Source organism: Babylonia areolata, chromosome 20 (assembly GCF_041734735.1).
Source record: "Babylonia areolata isolate BAREFJ2019XMU chromosome 20, ASM4173473v1, whole genome shotgun sequence".
In the NCBI taxonomy this organism is placed as follows: Eukaryota; Metazoa; Mollusca; class Gastropoda; order Neogastropoda; family Buccinidae; genus Babylonia; species Babylonia areolata.
The window spans coordinates 27,390,024-27,412,445 of record NC_134895.1 but is presented as its reverse complement, the minus strand read 5'-3'; the positions used below and the strand labels follow the sequence as shown (position 1 = coordinate 27,412,445).

The 22,422-nt window shown below is 41.4% G+C and overlaps 1 protein-coding gene across 3 annotated transcripts in view; it reads right to left on the bottom strand.

The window, feature by feature from the left end:
• Positions 1 to 22,422, bottom strand: part of LOC143295362 (ATPase ASNA1 homolog) — an 89,758-nt gene continuing 67,336 nt past the window's right edge. For 2 of the 3 annotated variants that reach the window (XM_076607018.1, XM_076607017.1), the window contains exons 3-8: positions 20,591 to 20,645; positions 14,018 to 14,108; positions 12,942 to 13,095; positions 11,219 to 11,317; positions 8,430 to 8,633; positions 6 to 972 (exon numbers count right to left, since the gene is read on the bottom strand). In XM_076607018.1, the coding sequence (XP_076463133.1) occupies positions 817 to 972; positions 8,430 to 8,633; positions 11,219 to 11,317; positions 12,942 to 13,095; positions 14,018 to 14,108; positions 20,591 to 20,645 (759 nt within the window). In that variant the 3' untranslated portion in view covers positions 6 to 816. Of the gene's footprint in view, positions 973 to 8,429; positions 8,634 to 11,218; positions 11,318 to 12,941; positions 13,096 to 14,017; positions 14,109 to 20,590; positions 20,646 to 22,422 lie in introns of all 3 variants that reach the window. The other variant, XM_076607019.1, reaches the window with a different exon arrangement.

Sequence of the window (22,422 nt, the reverse complement as noted above, 5' to 3'; positions counted from 1 at the left end):
GGGTGTATGTATTAGAAATTCTTTTAATAAAAGACATTCAAGAAAGATTTGACGATAATTGTTGGCAAAACTGGAATACTCACTTTGCGGATAATATCGATGTATTTCTTTTGACTAGAGACTGTTCAAAAGAAATCTTTACATGCAACTTGACCTTATGGTACACTGAAATAGAAATGCGAGTATGGTAAATGCTGATGATATTTCGATTTGGATTTCAAATACAATTGCCGTACACAGTTTTAGGTCAAAATAGCGAAATGAGAATCAATGAACTGTCCAAAATACAGAAATGCCATTCAGTTAATTTTGCACCCTCTTGTCCCACCCTTGGTGATCTTTGATTTCAGTTTATACCAAATAGGCCGATAAGAAAACCTTTAACACTTTAAACTCGCAATATTTATCAGTGGTTGCTAGAAATGCACACATCGAACGTTTGGTATTTTCGCATCTAAATAGTTAAATCTAGAGTAAGTGTCATCTCTTAACTAATTGTACAATATTGCTGTCATACTACATTGAGTAAATAATCACGCCTGTGTGTTATCGAAATGACAACTGAACTGAGAAAATGTCGTTTTTACGTTCATGTGCTGTCTTTCTCTTTTCATTTTAAAAAAACAACAGGTATTTTGTATGGCTGGCACCCCTTGTGGTGTAGGGCTTTAATCCCAAAGAACTGATTCTGAGTCTAGTTATCCCCTCCTTTCCGTCAGACATTCTGTCCAGTGAGAGGGCCCCATCCATGCTGACGTCACTGGTCAGTCTCCATACTGAGAAAGAAGACCAAAGTCGCCATGCTCAGGAAACATGTCAGTGGTCATCAGAAGGGAAATGGGGTGGCGGGGTGTGGGGGATGTAGGGGTGCAGCAGGTGCTGTGAGAACGGTTCCAGCGTGTCCACGCCCCTCACCTCCTCCCCCAGCAAAGGCAGTTTGGTCACGTGCATGTCCCGGTACAGGGAGGCAATCTGCCAGTGGACACATGTTGCAAACTGACTGTCATTATTATGAGCACGTACGCCAAATCTTGAAAATAAGCCATAGGCGTTTACAAATAGAACACATACGTAAATATCAAAAAGATTACTCGTAAAAAGAAACGTGAACAAATTTACATGTTGTCCATAAGTTACGAAATAAATCTGTATAAACAGTTGTAAAAATACACTTAAAAGTCAAAATTAGTAAAGAAAATAAAAAAAAAAGTACTTTTTGTTCTTGTGCATGCATTATGTTTACTGACACAATATGTATCACATTTCTATACACCATATTCTTCATATATTCCATACTTGAAAATCTTGAAATTTTTGGATCTAAAGATAAATCAGTAACACACAAGCACACACATACACACACACACAGAGACACGCACACCGAGTGGCAGAGAGAGAGGTTGATGTTGTCAGGTATTGTGTCCTCAGTGGTTCATGTTTTAGACATGTTCATGTATGTCCTTAACAGCATAAAAATACCACTTGAAGTACTACATACGGTACTTTGACTGAGGCTATCCAATCTTTTATCACAAAGACCTGCGCACTACTTTAAGACTGTCTCATACTATTACATTTTTCGGAAGGATCCTGCTGTGTCCATGATCTTCTCCTTCCTGCTTGAGAGGGGACAGAGTTTTCCTTCTTCAACGATGACCGACAGTTAGGATTTCATTATCGATGCTAATGTTTCTGACAGAGCACAACATTACGTTTTCACGCATAATGTTAGTGAACCACGCTAAAAAGACACATACACATGCACGGTTGGTTGGAAAAATTTGAGGACATTCCACAGGAAGTGGTTGACGCTTGGCTGTGTGGCGCCAGCCTTCCCACTAAAGCCAGGGATACTTAAAGGTTCTGTGAGCGGACACAGGATGGGAGCGGAGGAAGGGTGGGGCGGAGGGAAAGGGAAGGGTGGTTCAAATGTCTTCTGTTCAGTACATCTGTTACAGTCATTGACGAAATGAGTGAAAAGTCATCTTTCACGGTTCTGCCTTTTGGCACAACGCTAGGGGGAGTGCGTGGGATACTGACGGATTTTGAATCTGCATACTCTCGTCTGTGTAACGTGAGCGCACCTTAATGCGATTTCATCAAATTACAGAGAACTTAAGCTGTTCCCAAAAGGCACGGACGTGTTCTGACATCGCTTCTGAGCGAATATGATGATGGCCGTGTGAGTGTCATGATGATGTCTTAATTTCTTTAAACATGTTTTGACTTTGTTTGGGTGCTGACTCACTGCCGATACATACATAATTTGCTGTTACGCGCTTGCGCGCGCCGGCGCGCATATGTGTGTGTGTGTGTGTGTGTGTGTGTGTGTGTGTGTTTCTTAATATCATATGTAAATAAAATTGATGTCTTATGTGAAAATGAAAATCTTAGTTACAGAAGTCCTTTTCAAGTGTTTTACTTGCAGTTGCGGGTCACAAGTTTACAAAAGTGGATGATAACACATTCGTTCAATATCATGTTTTAACAGTCATCAGTGCAATACCAGAATTCAATTCATAATGATCAGTTTGTGGCAAGGTGTCTTATTCAGGAATAATGTATCTTGATGTACGTCTTAGATTAAAACACTCTTTAACCTCAGGAGGCTTCAAGCAAAAACCCGGCAAGGTGAGGACAGACACCGCCAACAACTTCCTGTTTGCTGATGACTGCGCTCTCAACGCTGCCTCCGAAGCTGACATGCAACACAGTGTCGACAAGTCCTCTGCTGCCTGTGACAACTTTGGCCTCACAATCAGCACAAAGAAGACTGGGGTGATGCACCAGCCAGCTCCAGGAAAGCCTTACGTTGAACCAAACATCTTCATCAACGGGCAACGACTGAACGCGGTGGACAAGTTCACATACCTGGCCAGTACACTCTCTCGCACAGTTGTCTTTGACGACGAGGTGAATGCCAGACTCGCCAAAGCCAGCGCTGCCTTCGGCAGACTCCATAAGAACGTTTGGAACAGGAGAGGCATCACCCTGGAGACGAAGCTCAAAGTATACAAGGCCATAGTTCTCACCACACTGCTCTATGTATGTGAATCATGGACGGTCTACAAACGCCACGCCAAAAAGCTGAACCACTTCCACACCACCAGCCTCAGAAAACTTATCGGCATAAAGTGGCAAGAGAAGATCCCTGACACAGAGGTGCTCACTCGTGCGAACTTGCCCAGCATCTACACCATCTTGATGCAGGCCCAGCTGCGCTGGGCAGGCCATGTAATTCGCATGCCAGACTCCCCAAGAAACTGCTGTACGGCGAACTCCAACATGGCAATCGCTCCCATGGAGGCCAAAAGAAGCGCTTCAAAGACACTCTGAAAGCTTCTCTGAAGGCCTTCAACATCAGCCACGACACATGGGAGCTGAATGCAATGGACAGACCAAAGTGGCGTTCAGCTGTCCACAAAGGCGCCAAATCCTGTGAGGCCAACAGAATCACTGCAGCAGAGCAACGCAGACAGGCCAGGAAAAGCAGTGCCAGCAAGTCCCCGACAGCCGCCACCATCCCCTGTCCACACTGCGTCAGAATCTTCCGGGCGCGGATTGGCCTGACCAGTCATCTACGCACCCACAGAGCCCAACCCACCCACCCCCAGGATGACTAGATGGTCCTCGTCGATCCCGACGGACGAACCACACACACACAGATTACAACAAAAGTGTTTTACTGCATGCTACAATGCTATGTTTATTTAACAATAAACCTACCATTTGACAATCTATGGTGAGTATACAGAAGTATATCTTATTCTGAAATTATGCTTTCTTAAAATGTATGTTATTCTATAACTTTTTTTTTTTTGTTGGGAGGGGATGGGCTGAGGGTGTGTGGTAAATCTAGCCGCTGTGTTGTATTACTTGCTTGTGTGTATTTAGCTTTATATGTGTTAGTTTGGATCTTCTGGTCCTATCTTTGTCATGTTTTGTGTTCGTTGGATTCGGCTGTGGGCTGATATATTGCGTGGGGTGAGTGATGAACCTGTGGATGTACAATTAATTTTCAGCTGAGTGAATAAATCTGTATCGTATCGTATCGTATCGTATCACATTGCATTAAAGTGGTATGGTGTCTGCACTTATAGTTACTGCAAGCCGGCAGCCAGACAACGATGGCATTGAAAAACCCCCATTAAAAGTTGAACTGACTTAGTAGTGAACTGACCAAATAACACAAACAAATGGGAATTTTGATCTCTTGGTGTCATGGGCAAAAGTAACTGAGCTGAACCACATATCGAAGCAATTTTGTGGGAAATACGATATACCTTGAAAAGTGCATGTATGTTGGATATTTGACATGTCGAATTTGAAGAAGAATGGATATCATCTGCAAGGCAAATCAATACATGATTGTAAACCGAATATTAGGATACGCTTTTTTTTTTTAAATCATAACTTGTCAATCATGTTGAAACTGCTACACGTATCTGTCTGATATTGTCTCGACACTTACACAGCAAAATTCTGAAGAGGAAAGGATGTTAGATTTTACAATACTTCGGTGTGTCTGTTAAAATTACTGCGATTGCTGATGATGCCACGTAACTTGTACGCAGATGACAAGGTGCGCGCGCGCGTGCATATGTGTGTGTGTGTGTGTGTGTGTGTGTGTGTGGTTTGTGGACTGAGGTATATACATTTTTTAAGATAAAAAAGGTACTTCATATTTTCTTTGGTGTTGTTGATGCTAGGTTTGGGGGGTTCTTTTTTCTTTTAATTGTTCTTCGTATCCACGTCATAAAACAATTGAAACCTACCAAACCTAAAAATATTTTGCTAAAGCAAATATGCTGTCTCAGTTGCAGCATTACACACCACTCACTGAATCGATTTCGAAAAAAAACAAACAACGCTTCTGGAGAATGCACGTATATAAGTGTGGTAAACTGACTTTTTCATTTCTATTTTCGTTTCCACCAAATAGAGCAATATGCTTTGCTAAGATCATGAGATCAGAAAATAGAACAAAATATATGATTCAATAAGTGATATCTTCTTTTATGCATTCGGGAGCATGTCTATGTTCCTCCAGGTCTAACTTCCCCCTGTATATATCTATATCTATCTATCTATCTATCTATCTATACAGAGAGAGAGAGAGAGTATATATATATATATATATATATATATATATATATATAGAGAGAGAGAGAGAGAGAGAGAGAGAGAGAGAGAAGAGCCACCGTTTTTGGTGGGTCTATGTTCCCCCAGGTATATATTCTCCCAGGTCTATGTTACCCCAGGTCTATATTTCCCAAGGTCTGTGTTCCCCCAGGTTTATAATCCTCCAGGGCTAAGTTCCCCGAAACATATGTTTGTTTGATCATACTTACACTTTTGGGTGCTGGTCAGCAGTAGTCACTGGTCGGTAGTGGCCAGCGGTGGTCAATAGTCTGTGGGGATCAGTGGTCCATGTGGTTGGCGGTGGTCAGCAGTTAGCGGTGGTCAGTGGTGAACAGTGGTGGTCAGCGGTCAGTACTGGTCAGTGGTGGTCAGTAGTGCTCAGCGGTAGCAAGTGGTCTGCGGTGGTCAATGGTGGTCAACAGTGGTCAGTGGCCTGTGGTGGTTAGTGGTGAACATCAGTGGTCAGTAGTGGTCAATAGTAGTCAGTGGTCAGTGGTTTTCAGCAGTGGTAAGTTGTGGTCAATGGTGCTCTGTGATTGTGGTCAGTGGTGGTCAGCGGTAGTCAGCGGTCAGCAGTGGTCAGTGGTGGCCAGCGGTTGTCAGTAGTGGTCAGTGGGGTCAATGGTTAGCAGAAGGCAGTGGTCAACGGTAGTCAGTGGTGGTCAACAGTGACCAGCGGTGGTCAATGGTAAGTGGATGTCAGCAGTGAGTAGTGGTGGGCAGCGGAGATCAACAGCGGTAAGTGGTGTCAGTGGTCAGTATTGGTCAGCTGTGGTCAGTGGTGGGCTGCGGAGATCAATAGCGGTAAGTGGTGTCAGTGGTCAATATTGGTCAGCTGTGGTCATTAATGGACAGTTGTCAGCAGTGGTCAATAGTAATCAGTGGTCAGAATACAGTCGTCAGTAGTTGGTTCTGGTCGGTCAGTGGTTCGCGGTTGTAAGTGATCAGCAGTACTAGTGGTCAGTGGTGGTCAACAGTGGTCAGCTGTCAGTAGTGGTTAGTGGTGGTCAGCATTAGTCAATGGTAAGTAGTGGTCAGTTGTTGTCACCTGTAGTCAGTGGTCAGTTGTGGCCAGCTGTGGTCAGTAGCGGCGGTACGTGATCAGCAGTAGGCAGCGGTCAGTGGTGGGCAGCAGTGGTCAGTGGTGGTCAGCAGTGGTCAGTGGTGATCACTGGTTAGTAGTGGTCAGTGGTCAGCAGTGGCCAGTTTACAGTTAACAATAAACAAGGACGTCACGATAATGCGCAAATGTGATGTAACAAAACAATGCAATCTCAAGATTTTTATGTAGTTGTCAGTAGTGGTCAGTGGCAAGTAATGGTCAGTAATGGCCAACAGTAGTTAATTGCGGTCAATTAATGGTGAGCGTTTTCTAAAACGTTTCAATACTTCATACAAAGTGATGCAAGTTGAACTCTGATAGTGGTCAAGCAGCGGTCGAACACCTTCATGACATTATAATGCACAGATGTGACAACATAATGCAGTCGGAGCATTTTTGAATTATGGTCAACAATGGTCAGCAGTGGGGAACCTGGGGGAACAAAGACTTAGGGAAATACAAATCTGGGGGAACACAGACTTGGGGGAACATAGACCTACCAAAAACGTTTTAGGGGAACATAGACCTGGCTGAAAGAAAATTAGGAGGAACACAGAGCTGGGGGAACATAGAGCTGACCCCCTCTACACACAAGTAAGGCTTTTTCTCTTCTTCTTTTGTGTGTCCTTTTCTGCATATATTGTGTTTATTATTGTGTGTCCTTTTCTGCATATATTGTGTTTATTATTGTGTGTCCTCTTCTGCATATATTGTGTTTATTATTGTGTGTCCTTTTCTGCATATATTGTGTTTATTATTGTGTGTCCTCTTCTGCTTATATTGTGTTTATTATTGTGTGTCCTCTTCTGCATATAGTGTGTTTATTATTGTGTGTCCTTTTCTGCATATATTGTGTTTATTATTGTGTGTCCTCTTCTGCATATATTGTGTTTATTATTGTGTGTCCTCTTCTGCATATAGTGTGTTTATTATTGTGTGTCCTCTTCTGCATATATTGTGTTTATTATTGTGTGTCCTTTTCTGCATATATTGTGTTTATTATTGTGTGTCCTCTTCTGCATATATTGTGTTTATTATTGTGCATTTGTGAACGTAATACGATACTGTGATGTGTTTGGCATAATATCATAAAAAAGATAATTGTAACCAGTATCACGGAACAACTGAAGATAACTGAGGTGTTATTGAAATATGGTCATGTATGATTGTTGCTGCTGCTGATGTAATTGGTTGTGTTGATTTGACTGTCCGGTGCATTTCAAAGGAAAGAATCTTCTTTTAAAGTTTAACAACATTCCAAAAATCACGGCTTAGACATCAATTTGAATTATTTCCATAAAAGATCTTACATTTGCACAGCGTTTTTAAATTTCATTTTGGAGCTATTTTGTTCAGAGTATGATATGAGCGCGATTCATTTTCGGTCATATTTTTTTTAAATAATAGATTCAAATAAATGTTTACGACCAGTAACATCATCAAAATATTTCGCGACAGATCACACTATTTTTATCCTTGCGCTCACAATTTGAAAAACAAGAGAGGCAAGGCCTTCAAGACTCACTTGTGATACACTTAAAAAAAAAAAAAAAAAAAAAAAAAATCCAAGCTTTTTATGTATTGAGTATAATTTCAAAATGTAATGTTTAAGATGAGAAAGATCAGTTTAAAGCAAATTAACTCTCCTAGCATTACAGAGTAATTTCCCTTTTTTACTATCTGCACCAAAACGTTTGCAAAATAAATAAAACTTCCATGCTTAGCAAAAGAAATTCCTGTTTGAACAAAAAATGATAATAATGACTGCTCTACCTGTTGGGTCAGAATATCAGATCAAAGTGCCAAGTTTAGAGAATACAAAAAATATAAATATAACAGTAAATGCAGTTTGCATATAATTAGGCTTCATTCTTTTTTTTTTTGTGCCCATCCCAGAGGCGCAATATTGTTTTAAACAAGATGACTGGAAAGAACTGAATTTTTCCTATTTGTATGCCAAATTTGGTGTCAACTGACAAAGTAGTTGCAGAGAAAATGTCAATGTTAAAGTTTACCACGGACACACAGGCACACAGACACACACACAGACAACCGAACACCGGGTTAAAACATAGACTCACTTTGTTTACACAAGTGAGTCAATAACTCTGGACCACCAGTCAGAATGATTTACCTATCTGTTTAACATATCATCTTGTCTGTTCCATCAGTCACAAAGATTCACCTGTTCCATGTATTTAATCTGCATGGTCCGCCGTGAGCTGCAGAATGGGCACGCCTGGTCGTCACGTGGTGTGGAAAAATGGAGCTGGTTGACCACCAGGTTATGAGAGTCGATGCCATAGACCGTCAGCTTCTGCATCAACCGTTCCGTTTCGTACAGTGACAAAAACTCGGCAATGCACACTCCAACGAATGTGGTTTTGTCCTGGGAATGATTAACGGAATCTTGTCAAATGTTTGTTTGCTGTTGACTAGGTCTTTGACCCTAAAAAGTTGTTAAGTGTTTGACCGTTGAAGGGAAGGTGTGTGTGTGGGGGGGGGGGGGGGGGGGGGGGGGGGGGGCGGGGGGGCGGCGAGGGGGAGAGGGGGGTGTCTGTGTCTGCGTGTGCGTGCGTGGGTGTGTGCGTGCGTGCGTGTGTCTGTGTGTTGTGAGTAAACACGTGTACTAGTAGCTAAGAAGAGAGAACACAAGGGCACAGATTTCGACTGTTTGTGTGGATTGAGGGACTATTGAGGGGCTATTCACAATGGATGCAAACAACCTGTTATACTTCTCTTAGCTAAAAAAAACAACAACCAAACCTTTACCTTGCAATGCATTTCATGAACCGTTTCAATGGATTACCAACTGAGACTGATAATATCAAGCTCTCTCTCTCTCTGGTTCGTCTGCCACAGTCGCAGTGCCAGCAGTTCACAGTACTCAGTCCAGTGAAGTCGAGATGACTCGCGAACAAATACCTAGATAAATCTGAATTTCGATCATAGGCTATACTTTCCATGTGTTTGTTGTTACTTTATTACAGTAATGTGTGGGGGGAATCTATCCTAACTCTCCTTCATAATGCTTTCCTTCATTTGAATAACACGGGATCTTTTGTTCGTATCCTTTTTGTTGACTTCTCTTCTGCTTTTAACACAATACAACCTCATCTCCTTGAACTCAAACTGCTAGGCATGGATGTTGATCCGAAGCTTACTCTTTGGATAGTAAGTTTATTTCTCAATAGAACTCAGTCCGTTCGCTCTCATTCTGCCCACTCTTCTCTAAAATCTACTTCTACTGGTGCACCCCAAGGTACAGTGCTGTCCCCTGTTCTTTTTACACTGTACACAAATGACTGCAGAGGCACGGAGGAAACTCCTATCATAAAATATTCTGATGATTTCAGCAATTGAAGATCTGTCCAACTCTGATGCTATTTATTTCAGTGAAATTAAAAAGTTCTGTTCCTGGTGTGAGAAAAACTATCTGGATCTCAACGTATTGAAAACAAAAGAAATGTTAATAGATTTTCGGAAAGACCCCTTGCCTGTAGCTAACCTTGTTATTGATGGTCAAACAGTGGAGAGGGTCAATGAATATAGATATTTAGGGACCATCTTAGACAATAAGCTGACTTTTGACAGAAATGTTGATTCCATTCATAAGAAATGTCAATCTAGATTTTTTTGTTTACAGAAGCTTAGAAATGTTGGTATAAATTCAAATATTCTTCAAAGTTATTATCGATGTTGTATCGAGTCCGTGCTTACAGTTTCATTTATGTGCTGGTATGGAAGTTTGGGAGTGAGGAGTAAGCGTGTTTTGAACGATGTCATGAGTGTATGCAGTAAAACTGTGGCAGTGAAACAAGCTAGTATGCAAGAGCTGTATGAAGGTCGAGTGGTTAAAAAAAGCAGGCAGATAGCAACTGACGACACCCATATTTTAGCAAAGTATTATGAGCTATTGCCATCAGGACGACGCTACAGAACTTTTAAGTTGAAATCCAGAGCTCTGAAGACTTTTATTCCACGTTCAATCCACCTTTTAAATTCTTGAGAACTGTGTGTGTGTGTGTGTGTGTGTGTGTGTGTGTGTGTGTGTGTGTGTGTTTACTGAGCTTAAAACGTGACAATTGGTTATAATGAATGTGCAATATGTAGGAAGAATAATGTGCAATATGCAGGATGAATGTACAATGGAATATGTCTAATGCTAACGCCCATATTCTAAATATATTTCTGTTTAATAATTACGATGTAATAATTAACTGCAATGTTTTTAAAAGCGAATATGTGAAATGCTTTTATTTGAGAACATATGTTTATTACTCTTGTTTAATCAAGTTATCCGCGTGTGTGGGGTGGGTGGGGTAGGGGGTCGGGGGTGCGGGTGTGTGCTGATTATCTGGTTGTGGTTTTCCGCAATTCATCTTTATTCTTATCTTATCTGTCTATTATAATCAATGTGCAGTATAGTAGGCTATGTTTATAATTATATTCAAATAATGTTTCTTAATTCTTTCTGTTTTTACATTAAGAATACTAGTTATTACCTGCAGTGTGTGGATGTATGTATGAAACGATGTATGTGATATTTTTTACATTTGTATCTTCGTAATATTTGTAGGGGCTGTTGTTGGCTTTTACAGTTATGGTCCCATGTTGTTTACTTGTCTATGTTGTGATAATGCACCTGACCAAATTTCTCCAGTTGGAGATAATAAAGTTATTCTTATCTTATCTTATCCTATCTTATCTTCCTCCACTCCTCAAAGAATAGTGACAAATATCAGTGATAATGCTGCATGTTGTCACCGTTGTAAACTGGCGTCTAGTTTGGAAAGATTAACTTGAATTAGGCAACCAAACAAAATACAATTATCTTCATATTCGTGAAATTACTATGCTGCTGTTCCTTAATTATTTGTTTCGCTAATGTTGTGGTTAATTCTGCCATTGTGGGCCCTAAAACAGTTTTAAGAGTTAAATGGGGAAAAAATCTTCTGAAGGACTGGCTCTTACAGGGTTTCTGAGATGACTGGTCACTTTACCAAACATTTCTCTCCAAGGGATGGTGGACATATTGTCGTCGACCTCTTCACCACCAAACATTCTGAGTACCTGTTGGACAGCCGTACAGTTCATGATATGAGGAAGGCACTGTGGAATGACACAACACACAATCAGAAAAGACTAAACATTTTGCAAAGAAATGATTGGTAAACACACGCTCTCTCTCTCTCTCTCTCTTTCTCTCAGTCAAGATGATCCTGTGTGTGGGTCTTATGCGCGCGCGTGGTTACTGTGTGTGTGTGTGTGTGTGTGTGTGTGTGTGTGTGTGTGTGTTGGGGGGTGGGGGTGGCGGTGACCATGAATTAAAAATATATGTATTTAATTTGTTTGCAATTATCATTCCAATTGTCACACATACAACGCTATCTGAAATGCACACGCACACATCGTCTGGCTCTTGAAAGAGGATGACTGACAGGGAACTTTCAGGACAAATGAACGGGACAGGGATGGGGGCGAAGTGCAGGAAGAAGAAACTTGGCGATTAGCCAGCCGCTTCACCCACGACCTCATTTTGCTCAAAGCTGTGGACAACCCTTCTTCTTTTTCTTCGTTCGTGGGTTGCTACTCCCACGTTCACTCGTATGTACATGAGTGGGGTTTTACGTGTATGACCGTTTTTTACCCCGCCATGTTGGCAGCCATACTCCGTTTTCGGGGGTAATGGACAAACCAGTCCAAGGTGTCTCAGAGTGCAGCTTACCACACATACCTCTAATCAGGGTCATTCAGCACAACAGGACACATGGACGCCAATGAATAAAGAAATGAAATATTAACTGATTACGTAAGCATGATAAAAATGCCCATTTGTTAAATACAGAGAAAGGGGTAGGGAGGGAGAAAGGTGGGAATTCTAGAAAAAAACCCACAAATACAGAAAGTTAGACAATAAGAAAGAACAAGCATGCTGCGTTACACACACACACACACACACACACACACACACACACACACACAGAGAGAACAAAGAGGACATTTTTCGAACGTAATTTCTAGAAGGATCCGTCTACTTTTTTTTTTGCTACCCCATCATTTGCACCGTTTCAGTGGCATTACTCCCACGCCGCTCATTTAGATTCCCCCATACACGGCTACACCCGGGTTCGTCCGTCACAGTTCCTGCGTCGGCAGTCCGCAGGGAACCATCGATGTTAGGTCGCCAGGAGGCCACACACCAGAGGAGACCCTGCACTGCTGCTGAGTCACTTCGGTGGTGTTCAGTGGTGCCTGTTCTGATTTAACGTACTTAGGACACCACCTACTAAGCCCCCTACTAACGACAATAATGGCTTAGTCGCGGAGCCAGACTGAGCGAGCGTCCCTCCCAGAGTGGAGACCGCCACCACGTCCCTCAAACAACAGCCCCCCATGAATCTGCCGACACTTAAGACATTGACAGGACTCACCCCAAGCACAGAAGTGGAGGGGTATCGAAACTGAGGTCACCATGAGAACAGGGCATGAAAGGCCACATACTCTGAGACTGTTTTTGTTTATATTGATGATGATGGAGGAGGGGATGACGATGGATCCGTCTACTATTTGTTGCTGACGAATTCCCTGACTTCCCACTTGGGCGCGACAGGGGAGAGGGAGTAGCGGGGGATGGAGGGGGGTGGGGGGGGGTGGAGGGGGGTGCGGGGGGTGGGGGTGGGGGTTATGCACACACCTTGCGCATGAGGAAAAACGAGAGCTGCGGAATCGGTCCTGATGACTTATCAATGAGTTCCTCAAACAGAAGAGGATAGCAGATGAGGCGGCGGGTGTAGCCGGTCGGGGCAGTGTCAAACACCACCACTGAATACTTCAGTGACCGGATCAGGCTGAAAACACACACATCTTACACATCTGGTGCGGCGCAGTGTTGTGTGTGGTGTGTAATATGTACTGTGTTGTGTACGGTGTAATATAGTGTTGTGAAGTATAGGCTGTGTCCGCATGTGAGGTTGCGTGAGCGTATGTGTACATGAGTGTGTGTGTATGAACATGTATATGCGCGTGCGCGTGTGTATATGTGCTTGCGTGCGTACTGCGTGTATATGTGAGTGTTTGCGCGTGTGCGTCCACGTACGCTCGCGTAGGCGCGCGTATATCTGCATGCATGCGTCACAGTGTGGACGGGATTATGTTTGTGTGCATGTATGTACGCTCGTGTATATCAGGTTGAATGTATATGATATTCCGTATGTGTCTGTGCGAGGGAGGCGACAAAGGTAGAGGCAGAGAGAGAGGGAGAGAGAGGATGAACACGATCTGCCAACTAAAGGAATTATATAGTTGCATGCACTCCATTCTGGACTTGCTGAAGCATGTTTCATATGCTGAGCGTAACTGTGTAAATTGATTATGTTATTATACTCTCTTTTTTTTCTTTTAAATAGATTTTTTGTGTCAGTGAGACACAACCCAAAAGAACAATAATAAAAACAAAAACACCTTCACACACACACCACTCAGCCTCCCGTCTCCACCTGTTCGATTTTTTGTCGCTGCTCTACTGAAAGGTAATGACGGCTTAAAGTAATTGATACGTAACACAGTACACATGGTTCAAATGCGAACTGTGTTGATAGGATAAATGAGTAATCATTTTCCCATCACTCGTGAAGAAGCATGGGTCCTTTTGTTATTCATTAATACGTGTTATAACCACGTCTATTTGTTCCAGTTCAGCATTCTTTACACTTAATTGAACAATGCTTTAGTTCAGCATCAAAGACAAGAAGAACGAAATTAGCCACGTACCTCCAAAACATGGTCATGCCAAGCATTTCTTCATATCCAGGGAGGACTTCTGGGTCCGGGTATGCATCGCACATTGTCTTGAAGAAGAGTTCTGGAGACGGAATTGGAAAAGATTGCAAAGTAGGCCTAATGATCCGGCCTCCGTCCCCTTCACTCGCCCTTTACACACACACGCGCGCGCGCGCGGTAGGAACAAGGTAAACGTTAAACAAATATTGAACCAGAGCTAAGATCCCACTATTCAAGAAGTCGCCAAGGCAAGAGACAAAGGCAATAAAGGTATCTTACGTGACCCCTGGAGGCACTGAAACAGTACACACACATATCTTTTGCACACAACATATAAACAAGAGAGGCAAGGCCTTCAAGACTCACTTGTGATACACTTTCTTTTTTGACTCACTTGTGTAAACAAAGTGAGTCTATGTTTTAACCCGGTGTTCGGTTGTCTCTGTGTGTGTGTGTGTGTGTCTCTGTGTGTGTGTCTGTGTGTCCGTGGTAAACTTTAACATTGACATTTTCTCTGCAACTACTTTGTCAGTTGACACCAAATTTGGCATAAAAATAGGAAAAATTCAGTTCTTTCCAGTCGTTTTGTTTAAAACAATATTGCGCCTCTGGGATGGGCACAAAAAAATAAAGAATGAAGCCTAATTATATGCCAACTGCATTTACTGTTATATTTATATTTTTTGTATTCTCTAAACTTGGCACTTTCATCTGATATTCGACCCAACAGCTAGAGCAGTCATTATTATCATTTTTTGTTCAAACAGGAATTTCTTTTGCTAAGCATGGAAGTTTTATTTATTTTGCAAACGTTTTGGTGCAGATAGTAAAAGAGGGAAATTACTCTGTAATGCTAGTGGAGTTAATTTGCTTTAAACTGATCTTTCTCATCTGAAACATTACATTTTGAAACAAGAGAGGCAAGGCCTTCAAGACTCACTTGTGATGCACTTTCTTTTTTGACTCACTTGTGTAAACAAAGTGAGTCTATGTTTTAACCCGGTGTTCGGTTGTCTCTGTGTGTGTGTGTGTGTGTGTGTGTGTGTCTCTGTGTGTGTGTCTGTGTGTCCGTGGTAAACTTTAACATTGACATTTTCTCTGCAACTACTTTGTCAGTTGACACCAAATTTGGCATAAAAATAGGAAAAATTCAGTTCTTTCCAGTCGTTTTGTTTAAAACAATATTGCGCCTCTGGGATGGGCACAAAAAAATAAAGAATGAAGCCTAATTATATGCCAACTGCATTTACTGTTATATTTATATTTTTTGTATTCTCTAAACTTGGCACTTTCATCTGATATTCGACCCAACAGCTAGAGCAGTCATTATTATCATTTTTTGTTCAAACAGGAATTTCTTTTGCTAAGCATGGAAGTTTTATTTATTTTGCAAACGTTTTGGTGCAGATAGTAAAAGAGGGAAATTACTCTGTAATGCTAGTGGAGTTAATTTGCTTTAAACTGATCTTTCTCATCTGAAACATTACATTTTGAAACAAGAGAGGCAAGGCCTTCAAGACTCACTTGTGATGCACTTTTTTTTTTAAATCCAAGCTTTTTATGTATTGAGTATAATTTCAAAATGTAATGTTTAAGATGAGAAAGATCAGTTTAAAGCAAACTAAGTTCCCCAGCAGAGTAATTTCCCTTGTTTTACTGTCTACACCAAAACGTTTGCAATAAATAAAACTTCCATGCTTAGCAAAAGAAGTTCCTGTTTGAACAAAAAATGATAATAATGACAGATCTTTTGTTGGGTCGAATATCAGATCAAAGTGCCAAGTTTAGAGAATACAAAAAATATAAATATAACAGTAAATGCATTATACTCAATACATAAAAAGCTTGGATTTTTTTTTAAAGTGTATCACAAGTGAGTCTTGAAGGCCTTGCCTTTCTTGTTTTAAATGTAATCGTTAAAATGTGTTCTGTATTTGTTATTATAAAGCTTCTGGTTAAAAGAAAAGAAAAGAAAAGAGAGTCCTAACGACAGATGCGAACCCCGCGTGTTCGGGTGAGAAGAAACTGTCTTACGCATTACACTATCTTAGCTAACGTTCAAAAATATAATATTTAAACATGCTTTTTTAAAGGGCAATAAACCGATTGAGATATTCGCAGTGAGAACGCTGTTTAAATCATATTATTCTGGTGTATCTTGGGCATTCGAAAAAATCTTTAAGGGCAATTAAAAATTCTTTTTAAGTCCGCGGTAAAGGAGACGTGGCTATCGCCGCAATCACACTGCAACATTTAGCCGTTTTCTCTGGATCTAGATAGATGTACAAGTTTAAGTTACACCCGCTTGACAGGGTTGATTCAATTTCTCTTTTATGTTCATTCTAGTTTTATAACATGTAGAGCCAAGTACAAGTACTTCTAAACGTCGTATGAAGTGAAAAGGACTTCATTTTGAGAAACGTCAAGAAATTTTTACGTTTCATCGATTCAAGGGTATTAACTCTCATGGTTTATTATCTTTAACTGTGAATTCCAACTGATTCTGTGGATATTTTTATGGCAGTTTGGGGCATAATCCAGTAAGTGATGAGGTGTTCACAAATCTTTCTCTGAATAAATATTTAACGGTCTCCTTCTCCAACTTTTTATCACATGTTATTGTGTATTGTCAATTGAATATAGGATTGAACGGGCAGGTCAACAACTTGAAACAAAATGGCGTCGTTCGCGTTCGCGAAGAATATGAGCACGCGCTTTGAATATGTATAAATATGAGTATGCAGTTGATTTTTGCCCATGACCTTCAGGGCTCAGCCAATAGATCTATAAAGTCCACTCGTCGTACTAATTTCAGTATTTTCCGAAAAAGACCACTTGGGTGAATGAACATAGTGAAAGCCCTGTACACTGAGAGTAAAACACACAAGCTTTTTATGTATTGAGTATAATTTCAAAATGTAGTGTTTAAGATGAGAAAGATCAGTTTAAAGCAAATTAAGCCCCTTAGCATTACTTACAGATTAATTTCCCTTTTTTACAATCTGCACCAAAGACATGCAAAATAAATAAAACTTCCATGCTTAGCAAAAGAATTTCCTGTTTGAACAAAAAATGATAAAAATGACTGCTTTTCTTGTTGTGTCAGAATATCAGATCAAAGTGCCAAGTTTAGAGAATAAAAAAAATATAAATATAACAGTAAATTCAACTTGCATATAATTTGGCTTCTTTTTTTCTCCTTTTTTGTGTGTGCCCATCCCAGAGGTGCAATATTGTTTTAAACAAAACGACTGGAAAGAACTGAATTTTTCCTATTTTTATGCCAAATTTGGTGTCAACTGACAAAGTATTTGCAGAGAAAAAGGCAATGTTAAAGTTTACCACACACAGACACACACGCATACACACACACACACACACACACAGAGACAACCGAACACCGGGTTAAAACGTAGATTCACTTTGTTTACACAAGTGAGTCAATAAAAAGTGATGTCAAATACAAAGAAAAAGCAAACTTTAGCAAACAAGCAAATACAAATCAGCAAGTCAATTTTCCTCAGTGAATGAATAATAACTTATACAAATCAGCGTCAGAACATGTAAATTGTCCATAGTACTTGACCTTTTTTCCCAATCAATAAAAAAGTTCTATCGAAAAGAAATGCATATGGAAGAGACAAAGGATTTCAATTTTAACAGTACTCTTGTGGGGTGTTTTTTTGTTTGTTTGTTTGGTTTTTTTTTTCCCAGAAAACAAAAAGTAGAATTTCATGGAGTTTGGACAGGTTCTACAGCAAAATGTGCAGCGATTGTCGTCAACACCTTCAAGGTGATCTGTTGCGCAAAAAAAAAAAAAATAATAATAATAATAATACAGAATACGCATTTACTACCTAGTGTACCAGGGACTCAAGGGATCAGTATAAAAAGAATAAAGCACAAAAATGAATAAATTGAAAACCATGTATAAACGGGCAGTTGTTATAAAAGCAAAATATTTGTTCCTGTCGCACTGTCAGTCTGTTGTTGTTCTTTTTAACTTTGCGAACTTTCTCTCCACCATTTTTTGCGATTTTCTGAAGATTCCAATCGACAAAATGGTTGAAACTGAAACGAAGAAAAAGTAGAACAGAATAAAACAACTCCTGCCTGTTGATCATGAACCTGTGCTGACGCAGAACCGGGAGTTTTCTTTCATGGTTTGGCCACCATGCACTTGTGGCTGTTGTCCTGTGTTCCCCGTGTGCAGTGTGTTCCATGACTTCCAGAATGAAGGTTTAAAAGGATTTTTTTGTGTTATAAATCGTAACTGTTTTCTTTGTCAGCCACTTCATATTAGTCACTTGTTGAAGGTAAAAAAAAATCTGCGATATTACTCTTATAATAATAATAATAATTATTATTATTATAATAAAATGCAGGCTGGCATAGCGCAGTACCCCTATCTTAGATGGGGCTCATCGCGCTTTACAATGAAATAAAGTTTAAGACTAAGTGACGTAAAATATGTACAAAGTCAACAGTCTCACATGATACTGGCTAAAATATACATATTTAAGACTAAATGACATAAAATGATGTAAATCAACACAGGCACCATCACAGTCTCAAATCACACAGGCACAAATCCTAGCAAAACAAAGCACATCACATTCACCATAATCAATAATAAACACCAAGAAACCAGGCATCACAAAAAAACACCAAAATCATCACAAATGCATACAAATCAACGCATACTGCGCATCCAGCAATATCACAACAAGCATATGCAGATGGAAAAGTTTCAGTGAGAAAAGTACAGTTTGAAAAGATATGTTTTGAGTGCTTTATTAAATGCGGGTGTTCAGGTGTAACGGAGGTGTGGGAGTAGTGAATTCCACTGTTTAGGGGCAATATAAAAAAAGGAACGTTCACCTTAAGTTTTTGTACGAATATTAGGAACAGACAGTGTGGCTTGTCATTTGAAGAACTGAGCTGTCTGGTTGGTGAATAGACATAAAGTAGATCCGAAAGATAGGACAAGAATCAGTGAAATAAATTGTGACATAGGACTGAGAGTTTGTATTGTGTTCGTGCTTGAATGGGGAGCCAGTGAATGGAAGCGAATGGGTGTGGGGGGTTGGGGGGTGGGGGTTACGTTTCTTATTTCAGAGTGAGTCGTGCTGCAGAGTTTTGAACTTTTTAAAGTTTGTCAACAGTGTTTGGGGCAGCCAGCAAGAGGAGCATTTCCAGAATGTAATCTAGATAGAACACAAGTACAAACCAAAATCTTTTTAGTTCCTGTGGTTAGATATTGGTGAATGGAGCTGATTTGTCGGAGTGCTGCATATGCTAACCTAAAAATGTGGTTGATGTGTATGTCAAGTGTCATATCATCTGAAAGCATGTACCCTAAATTGCGTGCAGATGCTGAGAAAGGTATGTCTGAGGTTCTTGAAGGCTGAGGCAAGCCAGAAAATGAGCGCTTTGAGTGAATGAGAAGTGCCTCTGTTTTATCATCGTTTAGTTTGAATTTCTGATTTCTCATCTATGATTTGACATATGTGATGCATTACTGTAAAGTCTGTATTGGATGGCCTATTTCTGTAGAGTGACATGTTCTAGAAAGTTGTGTGTCATCTGCGAAAGATTGATTGGAAACAAAAAGAATGAGTGTTTGAAGAGGTTTGGTGTACATGATGAAGAGTATAGGACCAAAGACAGAACCCTGTGGAACTCCGAACAAAGCAGGTTGGTTGTGATGACTGATTATTAATGACTGTATGGATACGACTTGAAAGATAGCTTATGTATATAAATTGTGATATTCTGCGCTCACAGATATGTTAGTAAACTTGAAGAGAATTAATTAACAAATAACACATTACAAGAGTTCATAACTGACAAGAACGTGCTATAGGTGCTAGTTTTTAACTACTGGATAATAACATTTTCTAACTGGCATTATCATGTAAAAGTTATGGAACGTAACTTGGTTATGACCATTTATAATTAGAGAGCTGTATTTCTTTTAGTACACAGGGATGGTCGTTGTGCTTGTGGCAATAAAGAAAAGGAAACAACCAGGTTTTTTTACCATAGTTAAAATACCTGCTCCGTCTAAAACAGTTTTATGTTGAGAAATAAGTATTGCCCCGTAGTTTCTCCAGAGTGTTTATGCGACGAGGCTAGCGCCGCACGACATTTGTAACAAAACTATTAAAGAATCAGGTGAAGTCATCCACTGTAATTTAACTGGTTCTGTGCTTTTGAAGACAGAATCTGGGTGACATTCTTTCAAGTGCTTCATCAGTCTTGTGGATCTGTATGGAGGAAGGCTGCAGATTGGTTAAAACGCTTATCTCCCGATGCAGCGTACTTAAGGGTCTGGGCTCGATTCTCGCTCTCAACCTTTCTGCCAAGTTTGACTCGAACACACACACACACACACACACACACACACACACACACACACACACACACACACACACGAGTGACAGCCACAGAGAAGTGGATAATCCCAATCTATCATATTTCAAATACATCACACTCCCCCGCAGCGAGAGAGAGAGAGAGAGAGAGTGTGTGTGTGTGTGTGTGTGTGTGTGTGTGTGTTACCTTCCTCTGAGGGGTTTTCCGGAAACTTCGGTTTTCTGTCACCTAAACCAAATTCCTGAAAAATAGTGTATGTGTATGCGATATATATAGTTCATTTTTTGCAATATGATAGAGTAAATCAAGCGCACATAAAAAACTAAACAAACCTTCCGTAATTTGAAAATAACTTTAACAGAAAAGAAAAATCGCTTTCCCCATATAAAAGATACACAACTTCGCGTGCTTATGCTTCCATTTCAGCTAGTTCACTGGTAAATAAAAGGTTCGATGGAGTCTCCAGTCGGACCGACGGATGAGTAGGCAGGCAGGCTTATCTGTCGGTGTGTGTCCTCATATGGGAGAAGAGGCCGATTCTGGATGCGCAGCACTTCCCACAGGTGTTGCAAGGGAAAACGTCTCCAGAAGTTGAGCCCTGCTTCCTTCGCTCACGCTTCTCAATGGCCAGCGTTCTCGTTTTCAAACGTCTTTATGCCACTAGAGCACAGCATCCTCCAGCGAGAGTGGTCAAGGGCATCAGTTTCCCAGGAAACGATGTCTATGTCACAGGCTTTGAGGTTTGTCTTCAAGGTGTCCTTGAAGCGCTTGCAGGGTCTTCCAAGTTCGCGGTGGCCTTCCTTCAGCTGGCCATACAAAAGCATCTTCGGGATTCTGCTGTTGTTCATGCGGACAACGTGTCCTGTCTAGCGTCGCTGGCACTGGATCAGCAGGCTTTCGATGCTGGGCAGGCCGCTCCTCTCTAGGACCTGGAGGCTGAAGAATCTGTCTTGCCACTTTATGCCGAGGATCTTTCGTAGGCATCTCTGGTGAAACTGCTCAAGTTGTTGAATGTGACGGCGATATGTCGTCTATGTTTCACAGCAGTACAAGGTGTTCAGCACAACAGCTCTGTAGGTTTTGATTTTGATGCTGAGCCTGATGCCTTTGTTGTTCCACAGCCTGTTGTTGAGTCTTCCAAAGGCGGAGCTGGCCTTGGCGATGCGCAGCGTCACTTCTGCATCAAGGGCTCCGTTGCTGCATAGGGTGCTGCCCAGGTAGCAAAACTTGTCGACTGACTTGATCTCTGTGTGATCTTGATTGCAGGTGGGAAAGGGGGGTCGGGGGGGGGGGGGGGCACTGGCGTTCTGTGAGCTAGCTGGTTGGTAGATGGACTCGGTCTTGCTGAGGCTGATGGTGAGTCCAAAGCGCCTGCAGGAAGTTGAGAACCTGTCCATAATGAACTGCATGTCCTCATGGGTGTGTGCAGCAAGCGCGCAATCATCAGCGAAGAGGAACTCTCTCAACAGAGCCTCGAACACCCTGAACCTGGCGTGGAGTCGCCGCAAGTTGAAAAGTTTGCCATCTGTGCGAAACTGAATGTAGATGCCCCGGTCACAGTCTTGCAAGGCGTCGATCAGCATGACAGAGAAGAGAATGGAGAACAGTGTGGGTGCCAGGACGCAGTCCTGCTTCACTCCATTTACCACAGGGAACGGATCCGACATGTCAGTATTTTCCTGTACTCTCGCCTGCATGCCATCGTGGAATGGCGCAATCAGCTGAATTAGGCTCTCTGGGCAGCCGAACTTTAGGAGGATCTTCCACAGACCACGGCGGTTCACCGTGTCGAAGGCCTTAGTCAGGTCTACAAAGTCCATGTGGAGCTCCTTGTTCTGCTCAAGGCACTTCTCTTGCATCTGGCATACGGCAAACACCATGTCACATGTTCCCCTGCTTGAGCAGAAGCCGCACTGCGCTTCAGGGATGACTGTGCTAGAGACATGGTCAACCAGTCTTGCCAGCGATGCAGAGGAGGGATTCCACGGTGGTTATCGCAGGATGTTTTGTCTCCCTTC